The following is a 22,885-nucleotide window of genomic DNA, read 5'->3' as shown; positions in this document are numbered from 1 at the left end:
CGGGGATGGCTGAGTAGCGGCGCTTATTGGAAGAGCCAACGCTGCTACGTACACAAGGATACAAGCCAGCAGAGCATCACACGAGGTGGAACAACTTTAGGAATGTTTTGCCGCTTTCGTCGAACCGTTTTGCTGTAAGTGCTGAACATTTGTTCCTTGCACCTTGCCATGTCTGTAAAGCCGTTCAAGAGCCAAATTAATGTCACAGTAATCGAACGGCACCGTAGGCAGAGGTTGCCCCAAAGCTCTCACATGTGGGTCGAGGCTTAAATGTTGATCGCACCCCCCCTTTTCCAAACATTTCTCTCCTTTGGATGATTAGCTATTAAAAGCGTCAGCTCCTGCCCGTTTCTTCGCTGTTCGTGATCCGTGGGACAGCGGTTGACACGCGAGCTTGTAATTTAATCATGGTCTGTCGCCTTCACTGCTTTTTGAGAAGAGTCGGGCTGCATATCCGTCCCGAGTGAAGTCTAGCTGCACTGATGTGTTTACGACCTGCCGGTGTGCGATCTCCGAAGGTCAGGCTAATAGGAAGCGTCGAATCTGGTCCGAATGTGTGACCGCGATCGGCAACCAACGCGTGTTAGGCCGAAGTCTCTGCAGAGAGTCGGTGCCGGCGGTAACTTCCCACATCACCGTCTCATTGGGTGTAAACATTCCCACTACAGCAAAAATCCTTCCTGAGCAACGGCGCTCACGAAGTAAAGGATAAAAAAGAAAAGCCTCGGTGAGAAGAGTCGTTCTCCCACTGTCTCTTGACCACGAGGAAAGGAAAAAAAAAATAGACGGCACGGTGCATGCAGCCTTAGCGAAGGCGTTAACTGGCGTCGGTTACAGCTGTTGCGATCTGTCGGGCTAAACTAATGCGCTCGCATGCGGTCTCGCTTCTTTTCGCTTGATCGGGCGGCATCGCCGCAACCTTGCCTTCCCGTGGTGTGTGGACCCGCCGCAAGACGCGTTGGTAGGCTGCTTGCGCAATGAACCAGCCCTATGGCGTCTCCATGTGACCTGATGATAATCGAGGCGACAACGTCCCACTGCTGTGCTACGACGGTCGAGCCTCGCTCGTGGGAGCTTTGATAGGGGGACAATTTGGACGCGATTACTCGCGACTGGGTCGGTTCCGGGCGTTCTTCCCTTAGCATGTCCACATCTTTACTGTTACCATACACGTTTTTTTTTTTCTTGCATTTCGTTACGTTCGAAGAAGTAAGTGGTGGCCGAGAGCGTTTTCGGCGTTGCTGGCTGACCCACTGGATGTCGACATCTACGGTCTTTGATTGCAGCTTGGTGAATGCCAGGTGATGCTTGTATTGTGAACGGGCGCTAACGTAACGAGGTTCGACACTCGTAAATTGTCATCCGAGTCCGGTACTGTCGCCACGTGTTTCTTGTGACGGTTTAGTAAAAAGCACAAAAAGTAAGCCGTCCCGTGACTGGAAACGTTTACACGTGATTGTCATGTGCAACTTGCCGGGTTTATTTTGGGGATGACCCCTTTTTGCATTAATAATGGGGTGCGCGAGCGTGGTTGTTAGCACGCACTGGTCTGGCGAGCGCCACCCATGATTTGGCCTTCCTCCAATCGGCGAGGCGTCGTGACTGGAGAGGCCGCGTGGCGCGCTTCAAGAAGCGTCCGAAATTGTCCTGCCACGGCGCGTTAAAAAGCAACGGGTCGAGCTCCTCATGCTGCGCTGCGTTTTTCGGGACAAGCGAGTGCGCGGCTGAGCGAGGCCGACGACGCTGGGGAGTGCGTGTGAGTTCCTGACGGTGGCTTCCCCCGGGGGCACGCAGTCAGTGTGAGGCAGGGAATGGGAACAAAACGAAAAAGTTTTTGCTCGCTCTTTTGCGCGGCGGCGGTGCTTTTGTGGCAACAAGCGTCTTTTTCCGGCAGCCGCCATCTTTGGTTGCTATGGGAACGGTGACGCGCCCACCCGCTCTCTCTCTCTCCGCGGTTCCTGCCTGTGTCGCCGTCGTCGTCGCCTGCTTTCGCCTAGCGATGCTCTTCTCTCCCCCCTTTTCGATATCTTATTGTCTCTTCGTCACTATCGCTGCCGCTACATGCTGCTGCCGGTTTGCCGAACGCAGTTCCTTCGGACTATTTTGCTCTTCGGAGAGTGTCTAGCATTTCCTGAAAAGCGAGTCTGTCGTTAGATTGTGCGCGCGTGCGGGGCGTTGCTGCCGATTTCCTGCTCTTCTCTGCAGCTCGGTACTCGCCTCGGGCGAAGGCAGGTAGTTCTGGCGGGCTTGGCCGATAGGGCTCTTGCCTATGCGGGACGCTGTCGCAAGCGGCTCTAAACCTTTCTTTTTCTTCGCATTTCGCTGCCTATCTCACTTGCGTCCCGGGCGGTTTTAGCTCCTGTCGCTCCCGATCACCTTCCACCTCCTCCCAGCTCTTTCCTGACCGTGCGTTGGTAACGGACATTTCAGTCACATTTTCGCTCTCGTGCTCGCCGCGACCAATTAGAGCCTCCGCCTTAACACCACCGCGCCTCGTTTGAATTTGCGTGAGCTGACAGCCGCCTCCTGTGTTCTCCGAATCGCGCCTAGACGCAGGGATTGCGTGTGCCGGTTATACTAAGGGGAGGCGTAGTGCGCCAGAAGATGCGTTGCACTTCGCAAAAGGCGCCAGTGTTTATCGTGTTGCGCGGTCTGCCAACGGCTCGTTGCGCAAATGGTGCGATCATTAGACTAATCTCTCCACCTTGTCCTTCTACATCGGCGTCCGCCCGTATTCCCTCCCAGTGAGGACGGGGATTTCCCTTATTTTGATTTTTTATTTAGTTCTGATGAGAGGAGGCGCAGTTATCAGCCCCTCTCCGTTTATCCACGTTATACTGGTACCCCCCGCCGTCTCCTTCACTTCATCCTGAAAGTTTCTGCGTCGTCACTTCCTCTTGTGCCTTGCACTGCAGCTTCCACCTCCTCATTCGCTTCCCTTCTGCGCCGCGTAGGTCGTTGCCAGGGTAACGGTCATTTGCGTGCTTTGGATTCGCGGGCTGTGCCGAGGAGTCGTCTCGCTGTGCGTGTATTTTGGTTTTAACTCTCTGTGTTATTATCTCTCGTTATTCCCTCCCTGGCATCTTTGGTCCGCTGAACTTGTGCATCGCGAACTGACGGCGTCTCTTCTTTGGCCGGCCGTTTGGTTCCGTGCTCCGTTTTTGAGTGCCGTCTCTGCCCTCGGGGCTTGCAGTGGGGAGGGCGAGGCGCCTCTAAATTAGGCGCTCGCCGAGGGTGGCGTGCTCAGCGAACTTCTCACGCACGACTGCACGCGGAGCGTTAATTAAACACCGTTTCTTCTCTCGCCAACTTCCCCCCTTACCTCTTGTAACGTTGGGTCGACTGAGCGTTCAAGGATCGTAATGCTGCCCCCGCGTTGCTCTTCTGCCGTGCTAGCGTGGCGGTTCAGCGGAGAGGCTGTGTTGTCAAAAGCCCATCCACACTTGGGTCAACTCGCTAAAGCAGCAGGAGGTGACACCTGTGCGACAGTCATTGCGCCCGGGGACGGTGAGTGTCGCCAGGCTGCGAGATGCACGCCTTCTGTGGAGATACCAGGGCTGTCGTGGGGATGACAGCAGGCTGCCCTCGATCCAGATTTGATTACGCCGTATTTTTTGGCATAATACGAACAATGCACGAATGCAGTTAAAAAGAATAAAGACTTGCTTTACTCAGTGTTTGTGCTTTTCTCTCAGGCTGAATCTGCGCGCTCCGCGGGCAGCCTCGACGATCATTCGGGGTCGCCGTTACCTGCGGGTGGCCACAGTGGATTGGCGGGACCGACAGTTCGGCGTCGGCCAGTACGCATAATGTCACGCCGCGTCATGCAGTAAATGGTGTGACATCACATGGTAGTGACGACACACTGGTGCGCGCACACATGCTAATACGGAATCGCACCATCCCCTCCTGAGCATTTGTCTTGTACGCCTGCTCAACGATGAGAGTGCCGTCTGCGGTTACGTAAGCCAGATCTCTCGACCGCGGAGTGAATGAACCCTTCCCCAGTGGAAACAAAGTCGTTTGTGGCTCAGTGGTTAGGGTGCGCGAATGCTGAGGCCGAGGACTCGAGATCCCGGCCGCGGCTGCCGCGTTTTGATGTAGGCGGAAGGCAAGGCGCCCGTGTAGAACCCCAGGTGCATGGCCGAAATTAATCCGGAGCCCTTCACTACGGCGTCTCTCATAGTCCAGGTGCCACTTCAGGATGTTATATCCCGTATGCCTAGTTACCTTGGGTTTTTCGTACTCTAGCATTAGGGCCCCCACTCAACCATTTCGCCGGTCTCTGAACATTGAAAACCGAAGTTTTAGCGCACTTGATGCACGTTTGGCCTAGCCACGCTCTTCGTTATTATTATTTTACTGCGTTCGCTGTAGTTTTTTTCGGCGAAAAGTGTGCTTGAGAGAGAGATGCCTCCGCTCCCCGCAGATCGGGGCACCGACACGCAGTAACAATGAATCTCCCTCCCACCAGAAGCCCACGCAGCAGCGGAACAAATCAAATTCAAAGACTCAGTGTGGAGGCGATCAATTTAGAAGCAAAGTGGACAACCAATACTGGTGACGCGCTTTTGTCGCGTCGCGTGATCACCTGTGAATTTTTTTGAAGTGCTACGCATGCGGGTCGACTGATGCCTTTGAGCCTCCGAGGGACCTACCTCAACTTAAAAATTAACTTCGCGAAGCTGCAGATATTTCGTCTTCGAATCAAACTCAGTGTGTGCACGAGGTTGGGGTATAGGGATGTCAGCTGCGCGGCGAGGTGAACTTCTTACGAGGTCGAGGCCGTTGTGCGCGCGCCGTCAGGCACGTGTCGACTGCGTTCGTTTCACGCCAAACGTCAACGAAGCAACATTTCCAAAGAGCAAGTGGAATATTTGTGTACGGTGGAATCTTGTTAATTCCTGTTCATTCGAGCAGAGGCTATGACCTCTTCGGCTCCTCTTGCGCAAAATTTCTCTCCCTTCGGGATTCGAATCGTCAGCTCGCATTGTACGACAGTTTGCTTGCATCATCACTTCATGCTGTGTCGTGATTTACAACGGCAGTGTGAAAGTAGCTGATTTTACCGTTTAACAGAACCAAACCACTGCAAAAATGTGTCCTTCCTTTTTGTCCAGTGGCCATGCAGTAAGAGAGAAAAATGTTCTACACAGCTTAGTCATGCTTTATGACGGTTAATCGATCTTTAGTTATTGTTGGCTTGTTAGAATAAAGGGAAACCTCCGAGATTGCACTGCACACGGACGCCTTTTGCATTTCGCCTCCATCGAAACGAGGCCGCCGCGTTTCGTGTTTCGATAGGCCCGCCACGGTGTCTCTGAGTTATGGCGCTTGTCTAATGGGCCGGAGGACCCAGGTTCAGATCCCGGAGGTGGTCTTCTTCTTTCTCCACTGCGGCATTTCACAATTTTGTTCACAGCCGCCTAACATGCAGTCAGCGGTTGAATGAATGGATAGAGAATGTCAGCTCAGCATTTGTTTCAAGACAGTCTGTTCATGCAGCGGGAGGACTTCCAAAAGCGGGGAATTCTAAAGCGATACTTTTCCTGGCTGTCTGCTGTTTATGGTACATTATACTGCTTCAGTATGCAGTCGCTAAAGCTGGATGTACTGTGCCCGCCAAAATTGTAAAGACTGTGAATCCCGCGGCCGAAACTTCAACTGTCTCTTCTCACGTGTGAACCATTGTTAGCCCAAGCAAGATTTTTACACACGCACAAGCGCGCGCGGTCAGGAAAACCAGCTTATACCAGGTGACCAGGGCAAAGCAAATACAGTGGTGTATTTTTTTCTCCCGCGTCCTGTAAAATTTTGCATGAGACTCTACTTTCGCTCGTCTTGTATTAAGCTTTACACGTGCAGAGAAAACCGTGCCCACAGGTCATATCACTGTTGCAACGAAGTCGAGACTTGGTTAATCCCTTGGCCGAACCAAGCTCATCATAAGCCAACTCTCATTTCTGGCTCATGACAAGTCCAGCTTGTCTTGTGGTTTCTGGCATTCTGTGTTCGGTTTAAGGCGGGTAAGGCCTGTCCAAGGCATTTTATTTTGTTTGCCAACAGAATGCAGCGCGAATGCCAAATGACCATTGAAAAAAATTTATCCGTTTAAAAGTTTCTGAATGTTGCGCAAAATTCGAGGTTGATGTGTTCCCCTGAGTTTAAGCTTTGGAAGTGGGTTTTCCTGTAGAGGATATTGGCCTTGCCCTGAAAGCGGTGAAACTCTCGCGACAGCTGCCTAAAAATGTTTGGCATTTATTCCGATACTCTGCTGCCCTGTGACGCATCTCAAATAAAATGCGTTTTCAGGTAGGCAAATTTTTTTGGATTTTTCCCTCCTAAGTGTGCTTTGCCACGTAGCACCAGTCGCCTATTTCATGGAACGAACGGTGTGTGTGTGTGTGTGCATCGCACAGCACACGGGCGACTTTTGCGTTTCGCCTCCATCGCGGTCGGGTTCGAACCCGGGCACTCCGGCTCGGTAGACGAGCGCCTTAACCTCTGAGCCACCGCGGTGGGTCTGTAGAGAGCGTCACGTAGCAATCTCATCCCGTTCTGAAGCATAGAAAGAAGTCGACCCTACGTGACTGCCCGTGGTGGGTTTTATTGGCCAAGGTCGAGTCCGTGACAGCCGCGAGGTGCCGATTTCGGATTTCCGATGGAGCGCATGGAAAAGGCTGTGGAATTCGGCTTCGAAGGGCTTTCCTCAAGGCCCACCGCACACTGTGCAGAAAGTTGCATCCTTAAAGGTGCATTTTCCCTGTCCATAACTCGCACCCTTGCATTCCCCCAAACGGGAGCAAAGTACGGCTATCACACCCACTCAGTGGGGTGTGATAGTTGCACCTTTTCCCCAACTGCTTTACAGTTCCTTAGGTCTTAGTCGCTTCAAAAGACGGTGGTCTCTATTTTTTTGTTTTTTCTGCATGCACTCTTAAGGCCGACCCACATGGAGCGAACTTGCACTGGGAACTGGCGTGCCGTCGCTGTGCTGCCCACATGTGGCGAAAAAGTGGTAGGGTTTTCACCTAGTTGCACCGAGTAGACGCGCGGAAGCGTGCCTTCTGCCTGGTGTTTGACTCATGCTTTTGCTTCGCTGGGTCGTCGGCACCTCTGACGGCGATATTAGACCCAGGTCAAGCTCTGATCGAGGTTAAGCTGATGTCACATGTTCGTGCAGCAGCTGGAAGTTGTAGACGACGTTGTGCAGTGCACAGCTTGACAGTGTGTTGCAGTTTAACACGAGGTGTGATCGGCTGAGCATAATGCCCTCGTGCCAGCGAAGCTGATCTGATCACGGCGCCGCAGATTCGAAACCCTGTTGCGGCAGTATTTACGCTGTTTCTGCATGGGCTGTTGCTGCGCTAGGTTTCGCCTACGTCACCTGCAAGGACAAGCTTCACACAAACTCAGTGAGCCGGTTCGAAGTGCTGCTTTCGCTCTAAAATAGGCCGATATATTTTAGTGTTGCTATAGAAGCGACGTGATTCTACATGCATACTCACCAAAATGCTTTTCAAAGAACAGGTTTGCATTTACATTTAAGCCATTATTTATTCAACGGCGGCAAAGAGAACGAATTTTTGTGTACTTTTAAAGACGCCAATTTGTCCATTTTCATCAGAACGTAGGCTGGAGGACGCGGGGAAATCGCCCGGGCTGCTCATACTGTGCAGTGACTGTCGTGATCGGGTCTAGCCGCGGCGGGCTGCTGCGCGAGGTGCGCCAGCGCTTTTGTGTTCTGTAAAAAATACTGGTCGCGTCTGAACGACTGCGATCGCGGTGCGCGCAGCTTTTGCCGCCATGTTCACCCTAGCTGGCTAGCCGAGTCAGACGCGGTCGCGCCCTGATTGGCCCCTTCCGTCTAGCGGCTGCTGACCGGAGCGACGTCGATGGGCGGCCGTTCGCCACTTTTTCGCAGGAAAATCGCTGCACGTGGGTCGGCATTGAACTGAACAGTCGCCACGAAAAGCTCCCGACGCTGCCCGTCTTCCCAACTGTAATCAAGATGCCCAGACGTGTCTGCTCCTGTGTGCAGTGGAATCACATTTGTGATGTAGATGGCGTGATTTTTTGGAATATATCCGAAAAAGAAAAATTGGCTGAGGTTTAGTATAATTAGCATGCCGTTCAGCGAAAACTGGACAGCAATGGTTACGTGACGTCATACACGCGACTAATCACGTGAACCCCTTCCTTAACTTAAGACTGAAAGGTCACCAATTAAGATGGTCCACAAGGTTAGGCTGAAGTGCTTAGCTGTGGTGCGACTTATAGCCACGCGTGACCTCTAACTCGGTGAAGGTCAAATTTAGGGCCACGCGAAGCGCGGCTCTACCTAGCGGAGTGCAGTTTTCGCTTCAAAAAAGCTTCTTTAAGGAAGCCAACGTTTGAGAAAAAATAACGGTACTGTAATTAGTGCTACTCCTTCTTCTGTGACGGACTACCGAATGTGATCTGCTTAAGTGTGGGAATGCTGCAACGAATATCGTCGCGTCATTTGGGCCGTGCATGGTGCTCTCTCGCGCGTGAAGAGAATGCGGCGACTCTAGACGCCAAGTTCGCGTGCTTGGCAGCTGCTGCCATGTGTCGCTTGCACCAGTGGATTACAGGGAACTTACAGGCGGCATTTATTCTGCAGCGTTCTCGAGCTCTCGGAAGTAGAACAACATTCTTCCGCGCTTCTTGTTGGAGGAGCAAGCATTCCTGGCAGCTGCATCGGCACGAATATGGCGGACGCTTATCACCTGCTGCCGAACGTAATGCGTCGCGACCTGACACTGAGGAGCTATCGACTGTGCTTCGTGTAGCGATAACTTCGTGGTCTTTTTGTTCAACTCTCGTTTTCGGGCCCGCTAGGGGCAGGGTTTAAACGAAATGAGATGAAATTGGCGAGTACCACCTGGCTCCTTTCTAGCGCCGGTGGGAGTTTCAGCTGAACTTTCCGTGGCTGTGCTGAACGTGTCGGACGAAGCGTATTAATGCGATAGCATTAGGGCTGCCGTCGCTGCAAAACCTCTCCGCCGGACGTCAGGAAGGTCCCTGCTTGGTCGAGGCAGCGGTGACGTCACTCGTCACGTGACCACCTAGTATGCCAGTCGCAGCGCGCCGTCAAGTTTGAAAATTCATCGCCACCGGAGGAGCTCGGAGGCTGCGACAGCATCGACATCGCTATCATAAAAATACAGGGGGCGTCAGTGTCAGGTTTTATGTCGTTATACATAAATGAAAACACACACACATTTTGGCCGCGGTAGAGATTCGAGCCCGCGACGACGCGAACAGATCAGCTTCGCTGTAGACCTGCTTTGGATGTGGTCAGCTTCTATCTGTGCACAATGGATCCAGAACAAACCGCTGGCGCACTGCCCTCTTAAGGTGGCTTAAGCAGAGACCAATAATTTTATATCCCGCGTACGTTATAAACACGTCAGTTCTGGAACTCTATAGACTCGGAGGGCTCACTGAGCGCGTACAGAAAGAATAAAGTTTAAATGCGAAAGCGTTACTAGTCCCACTACAAGAAAAGCGGGCAGTGTGTGTGTGTGTGTGTGTGTGTGTGTGTGTGTGTGTGTGTGTGTGTGTGTGTGTGTGTGTGTGTGTGTGTGTGTGTGTGTGTGTGTGTGTGTGCGTGCGTGCGTGCGTGCGTGCGTGCGTGCGTGCGTGCGTGCTCGCAGATGGTACAAAAGATCCCTGCGGCGGCAAGAAAAATTAAGTGACGTCATCAAGAGGCCGTACATGACGCACACAGCAAGGCGAGCACCGCCACCTCAGACAATCCTATGCACTTCGTTCGTTTATATACATACTCGCCACTGGCCGACCTCCACCACGTGGCGCCAGTTTTCCCAACATTCGCGTACCAAAATTGTGACGTAACCGTTTGTCGTGCAACCTCCCGGGTGGTGGTGGTTTCTCGTTGCATATAGCTCATATGTGCTAGTCAAGTTGGAGACTAGCTTGCGACAGGGGTTAGAAACGACGACATATGCACCTTCAATTGTATGCCTGCCCGGGTGTCATACATCGCCGCTGGATATCATTGCGGCCGGTTGTGTGTGCTCGTGCATTGAACAGTGAGCCATCTACACCAGCCGAAGTGAAACGTGGTCCGCGCAAATCGACGAAGCAGCACGGCAGCGTGTTTGATGCTTTCGCCTGTAAGCAGTGTTGAGCGACTCTGCCGAATTTGTTTAGCCTCTTTTTACTGCTGGTCTTCAGGCTGCGAGCACAACTGAACGATGGTCACGGATCCCCGTGACCTTGAATTTTGAACCTTGCACAGCTTCTGTGTACGAAAAGCAAAAACTTAGTTAAGCAAGGTGGGTTGCTGGGCAAGTTGGCCAAGAAACATTCTGAGAATCGCAACGCTGGCAGTCAACGGACGAGAACAAGTAGGACAGTCAGCTGCGCTGACGACTTTTATTTCGGGAGGCGGCCGATCCGCACCTTTTCTGCAGGTAGAAAACCGGAGGCAGTGATATGCACGCGCAGAGATCATCAGAGTGCGTATCACTCCCTCCGGTTTTCTTCTATCTCTATAAAAGGTGCGGATCGGCCGCCTTCCGAAATAAAAGTCGTTGGCCGGCGCAGTTGTGTGTCCTCCTTGTTCTCGTCCGTTGTCTGTCAGCGCTGTGATTCTCATTTATTTATTTATCGTATACTGCAGGTCAAAATTTGGCCCAAGCAGGAGTGGGGTAAACCAAAAGACCTAGACTACACGTGCTAGCAATGATATACACTTCAAAAAGCAAGCACGGCAGGAGAACAAGCAAAACAAAGTGCCGGGACAAATGGAAACATGACTCTTGAATCGCTACAAGCACATCTTGAGTCACAAATACATCAGCAGGTAGATCGTTCCAATGGGCTACGGGGCTCGGGAAAGGGGATTATTTAAAACTGTTGGCACGAGGAAACAAATGAGTTAGCGTGTGCGGATGGCAGTTCCTTGTGCTTCTGGACGATGATGGCTAGAAGTAAGGTGAAAGCTTGAGGCGATTCTGGCTAGCTTCCTACGTGTTTCTTGGGACTTGATGTTATTTCGTATATTAGTTCACATATGGAAAAGCTTCCGGTACCGATTATTAATAAAACGAACAGCCAGTTTTTGCATTTGTTCAGGTTCCGTTATATCTTTCTTAGTATAAGGATTCCAAACATCGCATGCGTATTCCAAACGAGCCTCTGATTAGAGTGTTATAAGCCAATAATTTCACGACGGGAGGAGACGACTTAAGCCTATGTCTTATCAAACCTAACTGACGCAGAGGTTTCGTCAAATGTGGGTGGACCATCTCAAGCGATTAGTAATTGTTGCTCCAGGAACGTGAAGTTGTCTGTTTCAGTTATCGGGGAGGGATCTGCAGTGTACTGCTAGGGAAGCGGATACTTTTCCTTTGTGACGTGCATGAAGAGAGTTTTATCATGATTGAGTTTCATGTCCCAGCGATTGCACCACTCTGAAACAGCATCAAGGCTAACGTTAAGTGCATCTTCATCTTTGGTAGATTGAATAGATTTGAAGAGCAGTACAGTGGTCTGCGAATAAGCGTATGGGGGTTTGGCCCGTTTCACATGCATGCGATTTTCGCCTGCGACACTGCGAATTCTGTCGGTCTGCGACTGGGGAGGGCCGTCGGTCTAGTCGCAGACGGCTTGCGATCGAGTTCCGTCCGGTTGGAATTCAGTCGCAGCGTCGGTGTGTCTGCGACTGACCATTGGGGAGCGCCGAGACGGCGTGCGGTCACGTGGGTACTGTTACCGCGGTGGAGGAAGCAAAAGTGTTTATTCTAATCAGAACATGCGGAATAATGCCTTGCATCTAAAAATACGCTGGTCATAAAATCATCAACACATTCTGTGTGATGTTTCTGTCGCGTTTAATAATGGGTTGTCTATGCAAACATCAAGGAACCTTGCCGGTTCTTCCGAGCGAATTCGTTGTGTCGGTGTCGCATGTGAAAGCAGTGACCGAAAATCGCACTGCGGCCTCACCGACTGCACCGGATATTTTCGGTCCAGTCGCAGCATGTGAAACGGGCCTTTGACGTCCCAAAGCGACTCAGGCTATGAGGGACGCCGTAGTGGTGGTCTCCGGAAATTTCGACCACCCGGGGTTCTTTAACGTGAACTGACATCGCGAAGTACACGGGCCTCTAGAATTTCGCCTCCATCGAAATTCGACCGCCGCGGTCGGGATCTAACCCGCGTCTTTGGATCAGCAGCCGAGCGCCATAACCACTGAGCCACCGCGGAGGCCATAAGCGTATACTGACACTTACATCGATGCAGGTGGATGGCGCCAGAAACGTTTTGGCTGCATTCCCCAACGAGTACGTGCCAACGTTTGACAGAGAGCAATGGGAGTGCAGTTGCATTACCATGGCAATACAATGCACGTCCTGTTAGGCTTAGGAGCAGCCGAAATGCCAGAGGGGTGTTTATCGCTAGTTATTCGCGATATAAGCGAGATTAGACAAAGCGAAAGTCCAATTCATCACACACCTGGTATGCAGAAACCACGACGAATCTGTTCCAAGTTGAGTGAGTCCGCTTAGACGGACGACGCCATGTTGCGGAACAAGATGTACGTAAAAAATCCCCAAGGTTTTCCTTGATTCCTGCGAAATAGCAGTGCATTAGGGAAGTCGCAAGTGGTTGTACCCTGTGTTACACTTAATCCCCGTCAGACGTCCGCCCTCATTTCGTGCTAGTTATAGAAAGAAAAAGGGGGGTGAGGGGACTGGCTTTGCATGGAACTCAGAGGACGCGAAGAGTATGCACGTTCTGCGTTGGTCAGAAGTCCGCGTCGGTGAGAGTGATCGAGCAAGAATATCGACTTCTGCTGGTGTGTACGTTGCGTTCAAGCAAAATAGCTGGTTCCTCCTCCTTGTGTCCGTTTTTTTCGTTCCCTTTTTTTTCACCTTGCGTCGCTCTTCAAGTGTCGCAGCTTGTAACCTTGAGCCTCCTTACCCTCGGATTTGACGCTTCAGGTGTGGATGGTTCTGCTAGCCTTCCGTTCTGTCGGCATTTCTGTGCTTTCGAGCAAATGAACCACGTGAGACCTCATTCCAGTGGCTGTAGGACGCCACCGCCTTGGCGTGTCGGCCAGCCTTGATTCGACAGCCCGCGCGCGTGGTGTGGCTGGGCGCTTACCGCCGCAGGCACGTGCTTCCCACGTACGGTTTCGCGCCCGCTGGAAAATTTCTCCCCTTTATTTCATCCCCGCGCTTCCCTCCGTCTCCCTCCTGGTCTTCGGTCAGAGGGACGCCGCGGAGCGTTGCCACAGCGACGGCGGCGCGTCTGCGCATGCGCCGCGGCGGTGACGCGCGGCCGCCTCTTCCTCCCCTTTTTTTCTCTACCGCCGCGGCTGTTCTTCCGGGTGGCGAAAGGAATGTGGGAGCGGCGTAGTACGCCTTCTCTCGCGATTATATTGGTTCGGTTTTTGGTGCGGACCATGTTGCCTTGCCGCTCGCGGCACTGCGGCCGATCGTTGGTGGCCGATTCTTAAACTTCGTCTGGGGGAAGGCTACTTGCCTGCAGATTGCATCGTTCTGCTTCTCTCTCTCTCTCTCCGGTCCTGAACTGTTTTTCTACATACGTGTAAAAAATGGGCGCGATACAACTTTGGTAGCATAGAATTTTGATGCGGCCCTATAGGGCTAATCTGGGCGTGACCTGTGCAAATGAATATACATCTCCGTAGGAAGGGGGTCAAAAAATTTAAAGTATTCGAAAATTTAAAGGGTAGTGTGTTCGAAATAGGAAATTGGTTGCCGCCATTCCGCGTGTGCAGTTTTTTTCTTCTTTGAATAACACAAAACATTTGATAGTTACTAGATGTGGCAAGCATACCACTTACCAGAGCCTGTTAAAATAATGTGACAGAAACATGAGTCTTTATCAATTAAACCATGATTTAGACGACAGATCTGACAGCTGCTGCTAGAACTCATTTGGTAAACAACTGTACATGACATGCAGTATGCAAAAGCGGTGAGGGCACATGCCATTTTCTAGTTTTTGGAGAAGTGATCTATCCAAAAACAATCACACAACTTATTTCCCACTCCAGTCAACACCACAACAAAAGGAACATTCCCTTGTGCTTTTTTTTGGTTTCAGTGACTGTTGACTTTTCAGATATCCGCCTGGAGAAGGTAATGGTTTTGTTATCATTAAAAAAATCTGCCATGAACTACATTTATAGGGTGTTGCTCTGACACTTAATATTAGTCACCTGCTACACCTGATTGTTAGAATGCCCTTACTTCATCAACTTATTGTTGAATATTTACGCTGTCTTCTGGTCCCTACTCTCCATCAACACAGGCTGCAGCAGTCCTGAAACTGGCCCCTATGTCTGGACACGCCGAGAACACAAGTCTTCGACAAGCAATAATTTGGAGAAAGGCAAGTGACGTCTTAACTTTTATGTTCATACCTAAGAAAGGGTGAAAAAGAGTCGGTGCTTATTGATTCTTGGTCCAATTTCACATTGGCCCCTTTTGTTCAGTGTAGAGGAAATTTGAACAGGAAGTCATAATGCTTTCACGACTCCTTTTTGGCTCGCTATTGAAAGTGCAGGACAGAGGGTCTGCATGCAGTCTTCCTGCCCTCAAGGTTTAGTAACAAAACGAAAGTCTAAACTATATTTGCGCGTCTTTCATTGTGCAAATGTCATGGAGTGCTTGCATTGCTGTGCACACTTGCCTGCATGTGCAGAGCAGCCAGATCCTCATTATGATAGTCTCTCCAATGACCTCTCTATTGATTATTCAAACAAGGAGTTTTAATCTGCATGGCCTATTTTTGGTGATACTCTATTTGTCGTAAACCCAACTTCAATTTTTATTGTGGCGCGATCACGTTGTACCATGTGTATAAAGGAAGCTCCTAGGATGGAGTAGAATTGGAACGGGAGAAACTGGCAGTTATTAAATCCACCTGAACACAGCCAAACAACTACACTAAGTGCAATGCTTCATCAGATATTTGTGCTGAGCAAATATTCCTCCTGGTCTGGGCCACCGACAATGTGCGATGACACTGTAATTTGTAACGTCAACATTGCTAGCATCTTTTCCTCCCCCAGTGAAAGGGAACAGTGCATTTGGGGGTAAAGAAGTGAAACTCTGTTGACGTTGCAGTTATTGGAGCTGTTGTGGGTCGCTCTCAGGGTGTGTCGTGGTCTCGAGATCGGAAGCAGTTCCCTTTTTGTGCAAAATAAGTGTCATATAAAGGCCACCACAGCGTGCGAACGCAAAACTGCTTCGCTTCCTCGCGAGCCGTTCAGTCTCCCGATGGCGGGGATAACGGGTGGGGGAATGGGGTTAGGAAGGTCATCTCACGTACAAGGGCACTGTTCGGTGTTCGGCCTCCTGCAGGCTGTGCATAGGGGGGGGGGGGGGGGGGGAGCGCTTGGCAGTGCACTCCGCGGTTGCCCCTGGCAACCGACCTGGCTGTCTCCCCCTCCTCCTGTCCCGTCTTCCCCAGCCTCTTCCTCATCCGGGAAGAAATTGGGAAGCGGGGGAAGGGAAAGGACCTTTCACGACGCTCTGTCGGCCGCGGAACTGACGGGGCTTTCGCCCAAAAACTTGGCCAGTCTCCCCCCCTTCCACGGACATCGCGCCCTATATATCGGCGTCTCTCTGGTGTCGGTAGCGGTGGCGTTGTGGTCGTGGCGTCCCGTTGGTCGCCATGGTTACGCGGTAGCCACGGCAACCAGCGAGTACTGGCGAAAGGAAGGCCGGGAGGAGTAGTCTGGAGGGGGCCAGAGCGAATCGCATGTATGTGGGAGGCTGCCAAAGTGGCGTGTTTATTTTTTTTTCTTTTGTTGGCACCCTCTCGCTGAACAGGCAACGGCTTCGGCGGGTCTCGCGACAGCACGTCGAAACTCGAAAGCTCGCTGCCGTAGGCGCAGATTTTCGGACATGTAGCAAAGCGATACACGTGCCCCCTTCCTCCTTTGCATTACACACGCACCTCTTCATTTCAATTTTATCGTCTTCTGGCAAGATGCATGGAAATCCCAATGCGATAACCTTTGTAATTGTCATGTAGTGAAAAATGTGGAATAACAGTGATTACAACACCTACCTGATGATGTCAGTGTCGTATGCTGTAAGAATTTGGCATTCTGTTGAGAGCTTGAACGAAAACTGTCAGCATTTGTACAGCTTTTTTCTTTCAAACGTGAAGAGCCCAAGGAGACCTGAAAGTCCTATGTTTGGAAGTGTTGAGGACGAAAGTTCCTCTCGCCTTATGGCAATGCATAGCGAACCACACGGCCTGGCCCAAAAGAAACTCTTAGTCCTCTGTGTCTCATTTTGCGTGCTGAACCGGGCAGTGGGCCGGGAGGAACCGTTCACTGCATTGGTGTCGTGGAGGTTGCCCTGCCTTGCAGTCCCATCGGTACGACGTTTTCGTTGCCCGCCTTTTCTGTCATCGAGCGTCGTTTCGCGGAGCGGGTTGTTTGTGGTCCCCTATCTGCCGCTGGCGTATGCCAAACCCAGTGCTGCGCCGTCGCTATCCGCGAGTCTGCCGAGTGGCTCCTCTTGCCCAGGAAAAAGGAGCGCTTGCCGAGACCTTTTTTTTTTTTGGGGGGGGGGGGGGGGGGGGGGCGATGACGCGGCAGAATCGCCGCTCTTGCTCTTGGGCCCACAGAAACGGGGCGCTCAAAACCGCCACCGTAAAAACCGGAACGCTCCAAGGCGCAGTTCGGGAGAGATCGTCGAGGACATTGCTGGGCAACCTTTATTGTGCCTGGATTGTCCTATAGTCGGATACAACTCAAGAACGAAGCGGCTTATCCCCGTCAAAGGACCCCCCTTCCTTCTGGCCAATGGCGTCGGCCGATTCTCATGACCCTGCTAGCGTGACAGTGCTGGGGAGGGGACTATCCCCTTTCGTCTGCCTCTCCCTGCATTGTCACGCTAGCAGGCTCATGGGGATCGGCCGAGGCGATTGGCCAGAAGTAAGGGGGTCCTTTGACGGGGAAAAGCCGCTTAGTTCTTGATTTATATCCGTGTGTAATTTGTCGTGCTTGCTTCGAAGTCTGGAGTTGTCAAAGGCAGGCTGGAAATGTTGCATCCGCCGCGGCGCACTATATAACTGCAAGAACCGGCTGTAAATAGCGTAGTCCAACGAAGATTTTGCGCCCCAAAGCTACACTTTGGGCAATGAGGTACGCCATACTGAGGAGGGCTTAGAATTAATGCCGCCTTGGAGTTCCTTAAGGTATATTAAGTCTCACCACACGTGCACGTTTTAGCGCTTGGCTTCCATGTAACTGCGCCCGGGTACGAACCCAGTGCCTCGTGTAGCGGAACGCCATAACTACTCAGCCGCAGCAGGTACACGAGTCGATCCGCAGCTCAGAGTGCAGGACAAATCGGTCGTGTACATAGCTCACAGATGCCTCTAATAGCGAGCCTTCCAGCGATCGTTGCATTCCGCTTCTCATATTTCACCGCAATGGCGCGTCGATGTGGGTAGGCAGTAGTGTGAGGTCTAAAAAGAGGGAGGGGATAATACAACACGTGCACTGAAAACGGAGACCTCCCCGCCCTGAGGCAGGCTGCCCCATTCTTCGCCTCTCTCTAGCGGCACACGCACGCGTTCCCATGACAACAGTGCCGCGACGCGCTATGCACGTGGGTTCTCGCGCGCTGCGAGCTTCGGCGGGACGAGGGCGCTCGCCGCGCCTTTTTTTTTTTTTTTTCCCCGTGGCTCTGCCCTCCCCTCCCGCGCAAGGACGAGACGCGTTCGTCTGCTGCTTCCCGTTGTTGTGGTGGCTACCGTGCGTGTGACTTCATGAGATTTTTTCGCGACACAGTCGAGCGTTCTCCGCCGTGGCTTCGAGGATCTTTGTCCATCTCGGGTGGTGCGTAGGTAGGTGGGCAGCGGCGATTCGAGGCGGCGAAGGGCGTCCGCGGGATTGGCGGGCTTGCTGGCTGGCTGACTTGAATCGCATGCCCCCCCCCCCCCCCCCCCCCCCCCTCCCTTTTATTTTCTTTATCCAAGAGGTGTGCCTTCCTTCTCCTGGGTGACGCTCGACTCCGTTGCTAGGGGCAGCGCGCCGCTACCTCATGGCCGTTGTTGAAAAACACGCTTCCTCTGCTGGTTGTCCAGAATAATCGTGGGCGCGCATAGCACCGCTGTTAAGTGCATTTGCGGTTTCTCTTTATTTCACGCCATAGCCCGTATCGCGCGCGCTTCTCGTCGCTGGCCCTCGCCTGCATTTTGGAAGCTGTCATTTATGATAGCGCTGTCGCGCGAACGTGCCCGATGTCGCGGGGGTGAATTATCGCCGGCGCGGCGGTTTCTGTTGTTGGGTTGCCTAAGTAATGGTTTGTTTCCGTGCTGGCGAGCCCCGGTCTCCAAGCGCCCCGGGCGTCCCCCCCCCCCCCCCCCCCCCCCCCCGCGCTCCTCTTCCTTCCACCACTTTTTGGGAGCCGACCTCATGTTTAATTTTCAAGTTTTCTTCCTCCCCACTATTCGCACAATTTTAAGCTGCTTAACTGCACATTTATTTTCCCGCTTCCGCTAGCTTGTGCTTTTCCATCTTAAGTTTTCCTCATTCGGCTTCTCATCTAATTGCTCTTTTTCCTGAACCTTGTCAGCATCAGATGCCTTTCTTGTGGGTCATATGCTCATATCTAATTGTGTGCGCAGTTTTTATGGACGATTAGTGAGCGCATTGTGCTGCGACCTACTTGTCTGTCGTTTCAGCTGGCGTGTGTGCATCATGAGTTTTTCCAACACAAGACAAATACATACACATGCTTTATATCACCTGAGCTTCAGTTCACATCTGCATTTACAAGCCATGCAGAGAAATTTTATGACCTCTTTCACTTGTTGTCTCTACAGCTGTCCTGTATGTTGCTGCAAGAGCTATCATGGTGAGATGTGTGGATAGTTGCATGTCTCGCATCAGCTAAATGAGTTACATAGGGAATGCTTTTCTCCAAGGATTAGTGGTCATTGACTTTTCCAAGCTGGGCACCTTCAAACAATTACAGTCCGTGCGGTGCTACGCCATGCACAAGCCTGGACGCAGAAAACCCTAAGTATCCACAGCAGTGCTCAGTATCCGAGCTTATGCTCATGGGTGCCGATAAGCGGGTGGTTGTCATCTTAGAAACTTTGCGTAGTAATGGTTCAAGCAGTGTAGAGTGCATGACAAGGTAACCCACCCTTCCAGCAGTGGCTCTAGAAGTTCAATCAAAGGACCCAACACAAACTGTAGTGGCTCATTGCACCAGCGAAGGACCTGCGCCCACCACACCATGCTCAACTAGCAAAGGGAACAAGAACACAAGGCCAGCGGAATCCTTTGCTTTAGTCGTCCAAAGACTCCATCCAGCATGTCACCACACCTCAGAAGCCCTCGGCTGCATCAAAAATCTCCTCTAAGCTATTAGCTAAAAAAAAAAAAAAACGAGCGGATGCTGTCATTCACTGTCGCATCCGCTCACACACTCATCTGCTCGCATCTACTCTCACTCACATCCTCACACTCGTATCCACTCACTCGCACTCTCATCTGTCCACATTCACAGGCAGAATACATGCACTCATCAGTGAGTGTGCCTAACTGGGTTTGTTGTTGTGATTCGCCTAACTAGGTAGCAGAAAATGCCAAGGAGTGGAAATTTTGTTTTCTGTTACAGAGCAGCAGCTATTTGATGCTTAAAGTGAGCCAGAAGTAGTTGCACTGTGGCAGCATCTGCTGGCTGAAGAAGTCAAGCTTTACCATGCAGTTGTTGCTTCTTTCATGGTGCCATTTTCTAGTGCAGCACTGTAAAGTGTGGCTTGGCTTGCGGTCCATTCAGATGAGGCTTCCGCAGGAATGTGCAGCACAGGAAGCTCGTATTCTAGGTACCACCTATGCATGCGCCCCTGTTGGTGCCTACATAACTGAGAGTTCTTTTCTCCTCTAAATGCATGCTCCGTGTTTTTGACACATTGGGGTAACTGGTGTCACATGGAAAACACACATGCAAGGATTCAGCTGCTATCCATTCCTGTAGGAAAAGATTTGGCATTCAAGGGCCAAAGGTGCCTTCTACTCTGTTGTAGTTTCAAAACAGCACTAGTTCGCAGTTAAACTTCTTTGCAGATTCTAGGAGGCGCGCCCCATACTATCTTTTAAGAACATAATCATTGGCTGTTTAGTGCTGAGGTGTTCCCTTTCATATTGGGCTAGACTACGCACCCTTCCTATCTGGTACCCATACCTGAGTTATTAATCATTGGTTGCATGCAAGCAGTTTGCTACCTTACAACTCTTCCAAGAAAACCACTCAGAAGACCGAATGACAGACAACAGAGTTAAAAGAGTAACAGCTGAGCATTTATTTCAGTGCATCACTTACTAAACATTGTACATGCAGGGACAAAAATAAAATGTGAATTAGTTGTACAGAGCATTTATGACCAACCCTACTGACCAGCGTTCAGTAAGGCACAAAAAGAAACAATGTTTATATCAAACCTCGCACATTAGCATTCAATAAATAGGCCACAGGAAGAAATTAGACACACGGGCGACTTATATCAAGCCTCATACACCAACAGTCAGCACGCCGTGTTAATAAACATATTACAACTGGCTCATCGATCAGTAAGTCTTTTTCACATGGCCGCTTTGCACACGTGCACCTCTCCTGTGCCACTTCCCACCTGTCACAGGTTGAAAACAAACCATTCACTTCTAACACGCATGTGCAGTCTGTGTTGGTGACAGGTGCAAGTGCCAGCTGCACATACCTGCCTCTCTGCATGCACAATTGACTCCCCATGAAATTGAATAACACCCCTGGCATCCACATGTTTGTGTGAACTTGCTTAGCAGACGAATTTTCGCATTCAGACGTCTCACGAGAAAGGCGGATTCTTGTACAGGCCATATTATCAGTCGTGATTACCTTTGCAAGTCTTCTCACTGGTGTGGCGCTTCCTCTGCTGCGTGCAGGTGGCGTCCCGTGGGCGCAGGGCATGGCGGTAGAGGAGCCCCCCATGCGGGAGGACGCAGCGCAGGTGGCCCCGTGCCAGCACCGCGAGGGGGTGCCGGGAGGGGGCGCCACCCCTCCGGGGGCCCTAACCCCCCGCGGACCAGCCCCCCTGCTACCAGACGGCAGTGCCAAGGGGGCCGGCCACGACGACGAGCTCACCAGCCTCAGTTGGCTGCAGGTCGGTTTGTGCTCTTGTTCACATGTGCATCCAATGTCCACTGTGTTTCACTGTCATCTTCATCAGCCCAGCTAGGGCCTCTGCAGGAAAAAGGAGTCTCCCATTGATACCAGTTAACACTGTCCTGTTGTCACCCCACCCCCAGCGGTGTATTCCTTATCACCATTGCCTGTTGTACAACTGTGTTAAGTGCTATTGGATTTGTGATGGCCTGCTTTATATTAGCACACAAGTTCATGAGTTTTGCTTTGCGTTGGTTATGCCATTTGGTAAACAGGAAAGTGGACTAGACGTTATGTGCAACTTAAACAGGAGGCTGTCATTTTGTGGCGGCTATTTGAGTAAAGCAATTGAATTTACTTATTGGCAGTTGTTTTCGTGATAGAAGAAACCGGAAAGGTGCACTTTGACGCCATTGCAAGGAGTGGTGCACATTCTGGTTTCGATTTGTCTTGTGCTTGCACTGTTGGGTGTGATGTGATTGCTGCACCAATTGTGCCCAACTATGCCGAAAGGCTGACCCTGCTACATGCTGCTATAGTATGACAGAATGCAAGTAATCTGCGCCAAGTCTGAGCTAAAAGCCCTTTTCAAGAAAAAATGGGGGGTTTTCAAGCACAGAATTTAGTGGGCAGTAAACATCTTGGCATCTACCATTGCGGTCACCTCTCACACATCTTTTGGGCAGCGCAACTGGTGAGCATAATTTTCCGTAAAATCCTGCATCTAGGTGTTCCTATGCGGTCAGACACCATGATTAGGTTCACTGGGCATCCCTTGTCAGCCTTTGTTGAAAAATTGTTAGATCTAAGTTTACCAGCTTAGTGCATTAATCAGCGAGTACTGATTGGCATTAGTGGCTGAGAGATCTGGAGTTGCAGGCCCATTTTGATGTTTCACAAGTGACTTCCCAGTTGGGCATCTCACAGGCCTGTTTTGGTGTCTGTACGCTCACTTGCATACTCAGCCTTCTTCTGCTTGCAGTCTTCAGTTCGATCACGTTGCTGGCACAGTTCATGGACTCCAGAGCCCTCTTGCTGCACGTAGAAAATAGTCTTGTTCCCAGTGGTTGTCTTATTTTCAGTCTAAACCGTCTTTTGGTTTTTGGTTTTGAGGAAAGGAAAGGCACATAACTGCTGCAGAACTGGACCACAGTGTCAGTAAATGGTGGCAGTGGTGTCTGCCTACCTACAAACTGCAGTAGTTATGCGCCTTTTCTTTTCTCAAAACCAAAGGAGGAGAGTTTCTGTTGGCTTTGAGGAATGGAAAGGCACGTAATTTTCACCTTTATTTAGGGTTCCATGTTTCGATTGTAAGTCGACCCCCCCCCCCCCTCATTTCGGTTTTTCAAATTTGAAAAAATTAGGTAGACTTACAATTGTGTAAATACGCTATTTGCGGGGCTAGGTAATGGCGGCCAAACTGAGGGTAGTACCGTATTTATTCGAATCTAGGCCGATAGTTTTTTCAAAAAAACGAGATGTAGAACTCTTATGTCGGCTTAGATTCGAGGATTTCGTTTCGAGGTTTCGTATTCGTAAAATACGAATAAATGTAGCACGCAGGTGGCGCCCCCACAAAACGCCAACGAAAGACAGCACTGTAGCCGTTGCTATCCGTAGCCGATACTGATCAAAGCACACATGAGCACTGGCTGCCATTTTGGCCTTGTTCTGTTCTC

At 51.1% G+C, this 22,885-nt stretch overlaps 1 protein-coding gene across 5 annotated transcripts in view; it reads left to right on the top strand.

Moving 5' to 3' along the window:
• Positions 1-22,885, top strand: part of LOC144133562 (forkhead box protein N3-like) — a 68,453-nt gene continuing 45,568 nt past the window's right edge. For 4 of the 5 annotated variants that reach the window (XR_013315072.1, XR_013315071.1, XM_077666743.1 and 1 more), the window contains exons 1-3: positions 1-134; positions 14,338-14,418; positions 20,987-21,204. Coding sequence is in view for 3 of the 5 variants with exons in the window: in XM_077666743.1 (XP_077522869.1) it covers positions 21,010-21,204 (195 nt within the window). In the remaining 2 variants the exon portion in view is untranslated. Of the gene's footprint in view, positions 135-14,337; positions 14,419-17,767; positions 17,899-20,986; positions 21,205-22,885 lie in introns of those variants that run through there. The other variant, XM_077666742.1, reaches the window with a different exon arrangement.

Source organism: Amblyomma americanum, chromosome 5 (assembly GCF_052857255.1).
Source record: "Amblyomma americanum isolate KBUSLIRL-KWMA chromosome 5, ASM5285725v1, whole genome shotgun sequence".
NCBI classification, from domain to species: domain Eukaryota; kingdom Metazoa; phylum Arthropoda; class Arachnida; order Ixodida; family Ixodidae; genus Amblyomma; species Amblyomma americanum.
Note: the sequence above shows the minus strand (reverse complement) of the source record. Positions and strands in the feature narration are given on the sequence as shown.